This window comes from Stigmatopora argus, chromosome 12, assembly GCF_051989625.1.
Source record: "Stigmatopora argus isolate UIUO_Sarg chromosome 12, RoL_Sarg_1.0, whole genome shotgun sequence".
In the NCBI taxonomy this organism is placed as follows: Eukaryota; Metazoa; Chordata; class Actinopteri; order Syngnathiformes; family Syngnathidae; genus Stigmatopora; species Stigmatopora argus.
This window is the reverse complement of record NC_135398.1, coordinates 7,472,970-7,485,376: the sequence shown is the minus strand read 5'-3', so window position 1 is coordinate 7,485,376 and position 12,407 is coordinate 7,472,970. Positions and strand designations below refer to the sequence as shown.

Genomic DNA, 12,407 nt, shown 5'->3' with positions numbered 1-12,407 from the left:
AGCGCAGCTGCAGGGCTTGAAAATACAAACAGACTTGGTGACTTTTTATTGAAGTCATACAACTCAATCTTTGTGAAAAATTACACTATTTCCAGTTCTTCCATTTTGTTCTTGTCCTTTTTATGTTTTTTTTTTTTAAAGAAACACTCCAAACGGCATCTTGCCCTAATCTTTTTTAAAGGAAACTAAACCTCCAGTTTGTTTCACACTAAAAAAAACACAACAAAACATGAGAATGCAATAAAAAGTTTTTGGCTACAAAAAGGTACACTGATGGATAGGTGGGGCCAATTTCATGATTTATTTTGTTTATTTATTTTGCATCAGTAATTGGTCGATCGCCAAAAATATAACCAGTCTTGTCCTCCCCGAAAGCAAAGTTTTTGTCGTTTCAATTATACTTTAGAAAGAACTACTGCGTGTGCAGTTAAAACATGTTGTTTCATAGTGTATGACTCTTTGATTGGAATATTAAACGTGCATGCTTTTCGAATATCGGTGATTGACAAGGAAAATGTTGTCATTTTAACCCTTGAGGGCAATTTTTGTTACAAACAAATGAATGGATTGGACGGCTAGCGCTATCAATGACGTTGAATCAGTTAACAATTGCTCATCATCAATTGTATTCTCACTCATTAGAAATTCATGCCATCAATATTAAGTACAGGTCCTTTTATGAGCTGATTTTGGATTCTTTTGTCTGTATTCTGAACAAAACTGAGCTTTTTGTAAAATGTGTCAATCAAAACTAGTCCTTGTTGGGTGTGTCCACTGAAATGGCGAACAAGTTTTTTTTGTGTGTGTGTGTGTAGCTTTAATGGTGAAAATAAGCAGTCTGATCCAGCATCAAGGGCACTTGACCCTGCAGCAGTACAATCTAGCAATCCCTGTTCAGCCCTCGGGCGTGTGTGTATATGATGTGTTTGAGAACACTCAGGACTCCAGTATTATGTTACCTTAACTGGTCTCGGGCCTCGTGGGAGAAAATTGCGCCTTGTACCCGGACAGGCTGTGGATAACAAGGACATTTCACTCTGCTATTATATCATTGGTGCATTCAGGATGCCCTTGGATGATTTATTTATTTTTAAGTATGTGGATTTTTGGCATGAAACAACACAAGGTCAGGGTGATGTGTTATGCTGCTAATCTGGTCAGCCCGTTTATTTAGTGTTTTTTTTTTTTGTTTAAACACAATGAGGACTGATTTTTTTTCTTCCCTTTCGAGTGGAGTATGCCATCGTGATAAATAAACTAATTGATTATTCGATTAATACATGATCTCCAAATTGTCTAAATTTGCTCGTTCATTTTTTTGAAAAGCATTCATTTAACTTGACTCGTTGCAAAAAGAAATGGTCAACTATGAACATTTTTTTTGTGGAAACTCTTAGTGGAAAAGAGAAGCTGTCTTTATGTGTGTGTGGTTGTGTGTGCGTTTTGACAAACCATGCTGTTAAAGATATAATAGCAGCATAATCACTGCCCCAGGCCGTCATTCTTCAGGATAATGGCCTGCTAATTCATTGGGGAGGGCTTAGCACTTTTTTATTTTGCAGATTATATTGCTCATTTTTTTAATAATTCCCTTTTGCGCCTGCCTCTGTCAATTATTTGTTGTGGGGGGCATCTTCCCCCGTGTTAATGAATTTCTTGGTCACCCCTCTTTTTCTGCAAGGGACCCGAAAATCGGAATTATTGTCATTCTTCACTTTGTTTTGGCCTTCAGCTACAAGGTTGTTTGTTTCTATAACTTTTTTTTACTTTATTTAATTTTGGTTCAAGATTTTTATTTGATTTGAAGTGAGAAAAATGTAAAGCAAGCAACTTTTCATTATCCACAGTTTCAAGCAGTTTTTTTATTTGTACATATTTGACGACAACACTACGTCTACTTTTCGGGGAGAGGAAAGGAAACATATTCTGTACATTTTATATCATGGTCTACTCATCACAAATCACTGGACCAATTTGTGGACAAAGACAAAAGGGCAGACAACCAGAGTGAAACAGCTCAACTCAAATAGTAGAAGCAGAAAAAGAAAAAAAAAATCATCTAAGAGGAATAGAATGAGTAAATACATTCTCACAGCTAAAATCCTTAACTATACAACAGTAGAATACTTTAATATTACCTTATTCGTAAACATTTAAATTTTATATTTAAAATAATGTGCATGTTTTTTTCCCTTTTCTAATCTGGTGACTATTTCCAATAAATTGTCAGAAGTGCTTTCACTTAAGAGCAGCGTAGTTCCTCTTTTAATTGAATGAATTGACGGCAATAAAAGGTCCAATCCATTTGATCTCAGTGCAAATGCAATGGACGTCAATCGCGATTTAACCGGTAGCCGCGTTCATTATTTCGCACGCCCTCGGGCCAAATGTAATTAAAATGCTCTCCGAATAGAATCCTTGAAATCACGGAGTCATTATCAAGCCAGTCTTTGTACAAAGTGGCATAACACCGACCATTAAACTGATAAATTAGTCACTATTTGTGTCCGTTGAGGACAATATGACATGATTTCACATCTCACATACAGCATGTGTTGCGTACCTTTGCAACAGTTCCATTTATAGAGTCCTACACATGGTATGGCGGGGAAATTTAACTCGGACTACAACAAACAGTAGTTAAAAACAGCAAAATGCTAACCTGTGCACACAAAATACTACATTTTGGCAACAAAATAAGATAGCATCTCTTGAGGAAAATGTTGTTTCTCGCTTGATATCAGGGTTTCAAGATATTTTTTGCCGATCTGATAGACCAGTCAAAATAATGCAAGTAGTAAATGACAAATTAGAATGGTCTGTTGACAAATATTACACAATCCTTGGTTACTATCGTTAGTTTTTAAAGAGGATTAGTCCCACATATTTGCTTTGCGGTTTCGATTTATAGTTGTCAAAAAAGAACCATGGTACAGAAAACACAGTCTTGGATCCAATCGGATCTTGTCACCAAATCCAATACTTCATAAATAGCTGAAACTGGTACTGAGGAACTGATTGGGACATTAATCATTGATATATCACCACAAATGACTATTTTGTACTTGTATTCTTTCTGTAACGATGGCAAATTAGTTTTTTGTAGCCACATGTTAGTATTGTCCATGTTCTGCGGCCAAAAATGTAGTTTATTTATTTTAAAAAATGTAACTATCAAATCCATTAGAATGTTTGTTTGTGGCCACACAATAGTATTTTGTCATCACAAATTATCACAGACGTCTTTATATGTTTAATCAAAAATTAGTATTATGTGGCCACAATTGATTTTTCCTGACTAAAAATCAATCCAGTAAAAAATTGGCTAATACAGTATTTGTTGAGTCAGGTCTGAAAGTTGCTCCTAACTCATTTCTGAGCGAGTAATCGCAAACATTAGGTTTTTTTCTCTATTACATCATTTCCTTTTTTCTAAAAAGAAATTCATTTGCATGTTTATTTTTTCAATCTAATATTGACACGATGAAATGCAAATGCTATTCGTGCGTTAACAGACAAATACTGAAAAACAGTAAAGAAAAAAAATTGACCTGATAGAGAAAAACTGAGATTTTAGATTCTGCATCCAAAAACTCCTTCATAATCATTTGTCCAATTTTTAAACCCCAGCTTTTTTTGTCTTTAAAAACTGTCGTCATCCATGTCATGTGTAGGGCTCCGCTGCTCTCGATCCCTCAAAAGTGCCTCATAATTCACATTGTTCTTGTAAACATCCCCCGTCATCGTCTTTCGCCTTCACTTTCTTAAAATGTGTCTTTCCTTCTGATATTCTTCCCTCCAGATTTTTCCACCTCGAGTTCCAAGCAAGAGTGGTCGCCGCTCCCTCGTTGGTTTTCACTTTCCACCGGGAATGCCGCTTCGGACACACGACGAAGCTCCCGTGGACCGGAAAGCTCTCAATTAGACAAGGTGTCCAATCCCAAGGAGGCGGCGTGCTGTTTGGCCCTCAGCCGCAGGTTCTCGATGCTGGTGGTCTTGCTGTTGTGGTTGCTCAATCCGGACGCCGCCGAGGCCTGCAGGAGCGGGCTGTTCCACACCTGCTGGGCGTGGTGGGACAGGGACTGGTAGTAAGACTGGCACGGCAAGGCGCCCAGCGGCGCCGGGGGCATGTTGACGTTCATGCCCAGGTAGGGCAGCGAAGAGGGGGCGGCCAGGTCGAAGGCCGGGTAGTGCACCAGGTTGTTGGTGGCGGCCATGTGCTGGCGGAACTGCTCCTGCAGGCGGAACAAGCTCAGGGGGGACGACGAGTACGAGTGGTTCTGGGAGAGGGCGCCGCCCCCGCCGCCGCCGCTCGATGACGAGGGAGTCGCCGATGGAGACACCAGAGGTGAGTCTGGAAAAGGGGAGGGTGGACAGTTATTGGGGGAACGCTTTTAAAATCGGATTTCACGTCGGAAAATTGAGGTCCACTTTAGTTGTTTGAGTTTGTTTGGGTTCGCCTAATAATAATAATAATCGGACATGGGCTTTGTGATCATCATTGACTCGACAAAAGCCTAATTGTCATCATACCCAGAAACTGCTTATGACGAAATTGGTGAAGAAAATAGGCATTGTTCTTGCCTTAGTTTTATCAGATCAAGAAAAAATAACTTGGTGTTTTATTCACTTGATTATTATTGTTTTCAAATTGGGTTCATTTTGGAATTCGGGGGATTGAGCGCAAGCCTAAGAAAATCGACCTTGTTTTTATGTCTGATACATGGCAAGATGAACCCTTTGACTGCCTAAAGCGTGTTTTCTAACCCAACGTTAAAAATATGCGATGATCTCCAATGAGATCAAATTCTATTTGGGTGAGCATCTGATCTGAATTGATACACTGCAAAAATCATCTTTTAGATATGTCGTTTTGTTTATTAAAAAAACAAAAAATGGTTTTCATTCAAATGTCTGGATTTCCTCAGCAAACAACATTTATTTTGTATTTTAGATGCTTTATGTGAAATGTAATCAACTGTAGATTTTGAAAAGCCGAAAAATCGAACACTTGGTTAAAAACAAAGAATCAATATCGTATTGTCATTCAATTATTGAGGTACACCGTTTGCATCGGACGCGAATGCGGTACAATTAAAGTCAGCCTTGATTGGCTGAGAATAAATGTGACCTTATTTTGAAAGTAGCCCTCTGCAAGATGATTACAATCACATGTTCCCACCTGGTTTGGGGCTGAGTCTGCAGGGTGAAGAAACATCTGCCGGTGTCCCCTCTCTCTCATTTTGCATCTCCTCTCGCAGACATTTTCTGTCATCCTCCTTATCCGTGCCGTTATCTTCCGCCGCAGACTCGCCGGCGGACTGCTCGGCCGACGTGACGTTGAGTTCGGCGTCCGGCGGCGGGACGGACGGCCCTTCCGTCTCCGGGGAAGCGGAGGTGCACGGAGGTAAGCGGGGGTCCGGGAGGACGTTGGTGTCGGCCTCCTTCTCGGCTCCCCCTTCAGCGCTCGTTTCCTTTTGTTTCTGCAGCTGCTCTTTTTGGAGGCTGCGTTGCTTCTTACGAAACTTGGCCCTGCGGTTCTTGAACCAAACCTAAAACAACAACAAAAAAAGCCATGAGAGATGAACTACAAATGAGGGGTGAGTACTGGTTTTGATTACTAAGATAGAAAAGTTTCAGATCTTTTTTTAAATGTAATTTACAGCTAGAATTGAATCAATGATTGCAGTCTAGTTTAGTCTGATGGTTTTATACATTTAGTTAGGATTGATTTATTGACTTGTGAGAGTTTGTGGTATCAGTTGCCCCGGTTAAACCTTAAAATATGAATTAGAATGTAAGGAATTCATCTTTTTTTCTACCCCAGTTCAAATTTTTGAATGCCTGATCGCCATTCACATTTAACAAATACACAATGCATTATATATACAGTATGTTGTTTGACAAAAAGGGGTATTCTAACATCAAGTCATGGATATTCTAAGTCATTGTGCTCATGAAATGTCACCATCTGTTAAATTGTTTGTTTGTGTGGGGTTGTAGTTGTAGTGCTTGTGGTTCTATGAAAGTGTTTAAAGTGAAAGCGTTTAAATGAGCGAAAAATAGGCTAAAAATAAGTTGTGTATTTACATTTTTATGAACACACATTTCAATAAATTCATATGTAGGACCTACCGCTAACGTTTTAAAACTTTAAATGAACTTCTTAAGTTAGCTCCACTTATTATTATTTTATTTATGAAAAAGTTCCAATATAATATTAGCACTGCCTGAAACAATACATGACGTCTAAGTTACTGGAAACATCAAATATCAATTGTAAACGTGGCATAAAATTAATTTCTTAAAAATAGTTTGGAACTGAATTGTGGGAAAAAAAATCCATCATATTCATTTTATTTAATATTTCATTTTACCGGTAAATGTGAAACAGGAAAACTCATGGGATAAAAACAAATTTTAATAATTCCTTTTTTCTATTCTTGGGGCGCTGAGTGTCCAAATTTAGTCTTTTTTTAAATCTCTATTCATCAATAGATACCGCCTGTATTTGTGTAATACCTATGCAGCATTTCTTGTTTCAAAATTCATCGTCATATTGGTTTGCAAACAATGCAAGTGCAAAAAGTAGTGACTTTGCGTACACTTTACTCAAGGAAGTATGTTTTACGGGCCTACCTGCACGCGAGCCTCGGGTAGGTTAGTGCACATGGCCAGCCGCTCGCGCATCACCACGTCGGGGTAGTGCGTCTTCTGGAAGGTCTTCTCCAGGGCCTCCAGCTGCTGGGCGGTGAAGGCCGTGCGGCTCCGGCGCTGTTTGCGATGTTGCGAGCCGTAACGAGCCTCCAGGATGATGTCTTGAAATGCGCAGCCGTTGGAAAGACAAAACACGGCGACTTTTATTGCGCACCTACGCAGACTGCTTCACTGCCTCTGACAGTGTCAGTGGGCCAATCCCGTTCCAAATGGGTTGGACAGCTATCGCCGTCAATGGCGACCAAGGAGTTAATGTACACTCAAACTTAGTTTGCTTCGTGGGCCATCGTCATGCCAACTAGATCTCACGTGGGCGAGGACACGTTTATTTTTGGCCCGAAAAGTTAACTCGCTGACCAATCATTCATTCACCGCTCCCAGGATCGGACACCTAGCGCCGTTAGCGGCACTGAAAGATGCCAGTTTAAGTGAATTGGATCTATATTGTTGTCATTTTAGGGTAGTGAGAGGTCACCTTGTGTAAAATTTTGGATTCTTTCCTATTGATTTCTGGGCTGTGTTGGTTGCTTTCTGCTGATTTTTGGCCATTTCCAGTTAAATGGATTGGACGTCTACTGCCGTCCATGGCAGCAATGGAGTTCAACCGCGTGTGTATATATATATATATATATATATATATATATATATATGCATATATATATGCATATGCATATATGCATTCTGCACAACATCTTTATACATCGTGTACTCAATTACCAGCGAGTCTCTCCGCCAAGGTGAGCGCGTGCACGGAGGGCCTGTAGTCGGGCGCGTGCTGGGCCTGTTGCGCCGCCTGCTGGTGGAGGTTGTACATGGCGCTCAGGGAGTTCATGGCGTGCAACGAGTAGCCGTTCACGCCGTAGTGCTGCATTCTGGATTGGTGGGGGAAAAATACATATTTTTGCGACTTCATGACATCTCGGGAAGCCCACCCGCGTGTTCATGTCGAACGAGTTATCCATTAACATCCAATTATCGCTCTGCTCGTTCCATTAATTATACAAAGGGGTTTTAATTGGGGGCAATTACCACTCGTTGCCGTAATGAACCGTGACGGATGCCTTATTCATGAATGGGATCCCCCTGGAAGCCAAATCCCTATTGAAAAGATTTGCTTTAAAAAGGCGTTGATTAATTTCTAAATTTTAAAATGATTTGCTATGGTGACGCCTTTGAGGTCGTTGTATGAATGGTTGTGGGCAGATGCTTCATTCTGCTTTGGAGTCGCCATTCAGTGTTAGATGGGCTGCTTGAGGGCACGATTAGATATGTATTAATAGGAGTATTAATAGGAGGGGAGGAGTGGCAGGAGGGGGCCCCACACATGGTCAAATATTTCAGTCAGATTTGTTATCTTTTTCGTTTTGGGTCGTTCTTTTCCTTCACACTTTTCATCTTTGGAGAGTGTCATACGAAAAAGTGCATTTTTTTTTAGTATCTAAAGCAAATGCAACCTTTTAAAAATTGAAATTATTCGATACATTTGGTTTAGTCATCTAGATTAACGTGTAAATTAGTGTGGAAATAGTTATTCGATTATGTATAGTGTATCTTTCATGTATGTTTACCGAGTTTTTAATTAAATGAGTAATATTTGTTTTATTTATTATAATACATAATTTATAAAAAACGAAATTTCGATGCAGCCCTTGTACATATTTGCATTTTTAAAACATAATTTCCTCATTTACACTTACACACGTATATATTTCACATAAAATCTAAAAAAAATAAAAACACATTTTGTCAAAGCAATTTTTACCCAATGATTGCATATGAACAGCTTCATAAATTCATCTAAAAATAGATTTATTATCAAAGTGCTGTATATTTTGTCATGTTTTTTCTAATTCCACATTTTACCTAATAGTAATAATTCCTAATATAGTAATAGTTTTTTAAAACGGCAATATACACACCCTCATAAATAATATAAGTCATCCGAATTATTTTATTGTTGTGGAACTTCCGTGCAGACTACATGATGATGAATGTGATCAAATGCCAGCGGGGAGTAGTTTAATTCGTCGGGACAGAAGGTGCTTGGCTAAACATTTACTTTCCTCCCTCAAGTATTTGATTTGAGTGCCCCCGCAAGTATCCCATGCAAGCCCCCCACCCCTCCTCGTCTCTCCTCTCTGGCGGCCTCTTATCCCATCGCCCCCGGGCAACGTTTTGGCGGAGATGTATGGCTTCTCTGCGGGTAAAAATATGCACGTTGATCCCCATTTGGCTCCCCGTCTAATGGAAGTGCAAATAGGTTTCGACTGCAAAAGGGCCCCCATTTATCATCAATGCTGACACATGCACGGGCCTTTTTACTATTTAAAATGTACTTTGGGTGACTGTATTGTGTAAATTCTGGGATTCGAACGGACATACTCTTTTTTTGGATGGCTTTTGACCACTCATATGTTCGTTGCTGCGGGGGGTCCTCGATGCTTCGATTAGCAAATTGTCATTATGGAAATTGGCATGTACAGTTTTGCAAGGCTTTTGATCCGGATAAATGAGGACAAATGGAATTTGATAGCGGCGTGCAGCCCTGGGGGCTCGGACAAGCTGTTAGGGGCTCGCCACGGTCGCACGGGGCCGGGACCACCTATTGGATGCCATGGACGGTGATGGACGTCCGATCTATTTGAGCTGTGAGAAAAGAGGTCGGACGTCTATAGGCGTTGATGGCAGGCAATAAGTTCATCTCGGTATTTTAAGTTGGATTTGAATGTGACGTCATATTTAAAACAGGAATAGAAAAGTTGTTTAGGATTTGAATGTTGTACAGTTGAATAATCCTTCGTTCTTTAGATTTTAAATTGAATCAGGCCTTTTAGGACCTTGCTATTTGAAATATATAAACTATATACCATTTAATAAAACACATTTATTTAAGGAAAACGAAAAAGGCAAACAGGCGAATAATGTGTCAATTTCAAATATTTTTTCACCTTAAAAATCGGCAAATTATTTTCAAACGTCATTTTAAAAAATACTGTTTCATTTGAATTAGAAACCGACATTAAAATTTTTGACTAAATTGTTTTATGGAAGGAAATACAAATGGCAGTCATATGAAAATCTTTTTGCAATCGAATAAACATCATACTTTAATACTATTCCAATGTAATTGACTAAATATATATTATTTGATTTAAATTAATCAGGGCTTTAACTTCAATTTTACTGAACATTTATTCTCATGTATTTTTTAATCTGCATGAGGGACTTTGGTCCGACGTATTTTTTAAAGTGCATTTTCTTAGTGAATTATCATTAAAAACGGTCATTTGAAAACATCACACTACATTGGTTGGATCGAAATTATACAGTTAAGATCCTAAATATCACCATACATAGATAATTATTAAAAAAAATAATTCTCTGCAATGATGCATGCATATGTCAATATTTTTGTTTTGCCCTCCTAATTTAAAATAAACATCTCGTCAATTGTCTGAAACGAATCACGTGATTCTAGCACCTTTAGTTGCCGTTTTCTATTAAATCAATTTCCCTCATATTTGCCAAAAACACGCGTCGCAAACAGGAACCCGTTTTTCGCAATTAAACCCCGCCGCTGTTCGGAAAGTGACGTCGGACTTTGAAAACAAACCAAGTCTTCGAGGAAGTTCGTAACTCGAGGTAAAATGGCCAAATGCGATGCTGTTCGCTTACCTTTTTAATGCGAGTCAGCTGTCTGTCACAGCGGAAGTCTTTTTCCACGCAAAGTGTTGCGTGCGTGTCTTATCTTGTCTCAAGTCCACACTGGGCGCGAGCTCTCTGCGTGTGGCTCTGGAAGGAGGAGGGATTTTTATAAAGGAGCCTCCTGCTTTGTGATTGGCCACTCGAGACGTCAATCCATGTGCAACTTGGAATCATTTTGCAAAGGCATAATTGTTTTCTTTTTTTTTTTGCTTACTTTGTTAAACCGCCTGCCATTGGTGGCCAGCAACGGCAATTTTTTTGAACTGGTTGAATAGATTGGACGTCTATAGCCGTCAATGGCAGCGATCAAATTGACCTCTCTGCCCACATTTTCATTTAACAATGGTTAATTAAACAAAAATAGAAAATACATAATTATGTATTGATTAATATATATATATATATATATATATATATATATATATATATATATATATATATTAATCAATACATAATTATGTATTTCCTATTTTCCTATATATTTTTCACTATATATATTTATTTATATATAATACATATATATATATATATATATATATATATATATATATATATATATATATATATATATATATATATATATATATATATATATATATACTAAAGCCATGAAAAATAAAAATAAAAGGAGGAATTTATTTACTTTAGGAAACTTCCCCCTTTAATCCTGCCATTTTTAAAAATTTAAATCAGAAAAATACATTTTTCTAAACAATAATTTTAATATATAATTATTTCCCTGCAATTGGCTGCCTCCAACACCCCCACCACCCATGTGAGGAAAAGTGGTACGGAAAATGAAAGAATGACTTTTTTTTTTTTTTTACATGTATTTATTTTCATCTTTTCATGGCTTCATTTTTTTAAGGGTTGTCTCATTTTTAGCTGTATTTTCTCAATTTCACTTTCTATATTATTTTTGTAGGAATACTATTTTACTAGCTATTCCTCCAAAATTTGTCCATTGCAAATTCAGGCGTTAAGGGGTTAAATTAGCAATATATTAGCCATTTTTTTCCCTCATTCAAATGTACTTTTTGGTGATGAGAAGGAAGCAGCGATGGGCGATTTTGTTGCACTTGCACTGGCTGCGTTGGAGAGCGAGCGAGTCTCCTGGAAGGATTTGGGATGGGAGAGGGAAGACGAGACGCCACCTCAGCCGCCAAAAACCCCTGTCTTAAAATGACTGCGGGTAAGAGGATTACGGCAATAATGCCCTTCTCTTCTTGAAGGCTTTTTTTCTTCTTCTTCTTCTTCTTTTTTGGGGGGGCATGAGGGGGGATTTCTTCTCCCGGAGCAAAACCGTTTAGGTTGGGAATTAAGGGCAGCGCAAAGTAGCCTTTTAATGTAGAGGCTTGCATATTTGCTTGCGGAGACATTCTCTGAAAAAGGCAAAAGTGACGATGGCATGGGAGAACAATTAGTCTGGTGCTAGGTTTTCCATTTGGAAAATGTATCAGGTCATTTCAAACAATCATTTTAGATTATTTTGTGGATTAGAAGAATGCATTTACATAGCCATGAGAATTGAAATAGATTTTTTAGGGAATAAAGCTACTCTCTTTGCATGGGTGATTTAAAATATATATTTTTTAATGGAGGTTTTAGAGATTTTCTTTATCAAGTTGTCTGGTTTATTATGGGAACAACAGGCATTTAATGTGGAATTTGGGATGTGTTCAAATCTAATTTAAAGGACATTGCCCCTTAATATATTTTAAAAAATATATAGTTCATCAAATACAGAAATAAACAATGATTTAAATCAATGAAAATTATTTTGGGATTAAAACCCATTGTTAATGACTCATATATATCATTTGATCAATATTAGGAAAAAAAAACTTGATTGGAATAGAATTTTTTTTACAGTGTATTTATATTTAATGATATTGACGATTTTTATAATCGATTTTCACTCAAAGTTCATCCCTGTAATTCTCTCTCCCTCTCTCTAACTCTCTCTCTCTCTCCCTCTCTCGCTC

General features: G+C 38.1%; 1 protein-coding gene across 1 annotated transcript; it reads right to left on the bottom strand.

Annotated features, from left to right (window-relative positions):
* Positions 1-1,843: 1,843 nt before the first annotated feature.
* dmbx1a (diencephalon/mesencephalon homeobox 1a) lies at positions 1,844-10,501 on the bottom strand. The gene is made up of 5 exons (XM_077614837.1): positions 10,393-10,501; positions 7,435-7,589; positions 6,640-6,818; positions 5,183-5,552; positions 1,844-4,354 (listed from the first exon to the last, which is right to left on the bottom strand). Exons 2-5 carry the CDS (start codon positions 7,586-7,588, stop codon positions 3,918-3,920), a joined length of 1,140 nt encoding a protein of 379 aa, XP_077470963.1. The 5' UTR covers position 7,589; positions 10,393-10,501; the 3' UTR covers positions 1,844-3,917.
* Positions 10,502-12,407: the final 1,906 nt, after the last annotated feature.

Coding starts and splice junctions, on each gene's coding strand:
- dmbx1a (XM_077614837.1), bottom strand. CDS start 7,588: ATGCAGCACTACGGCGTGAACGGCTACTCGTTGCACGCCATGAACTCC. Junction 6,819..7,434: donor CTTGGCGGAGAGACTCGCTG/GTAATTGAGTAC, acceptor GCGCATTTCAAG/ACATCATCCTGGAGGCTCGT. Junction 4,355..5,182: donor CAGACTCAGCCCCAAACCAG/GTGGGAACATGT, acceptor CCCCTTTTCCAG/ACTCACCTCTGGTGTCTCCA.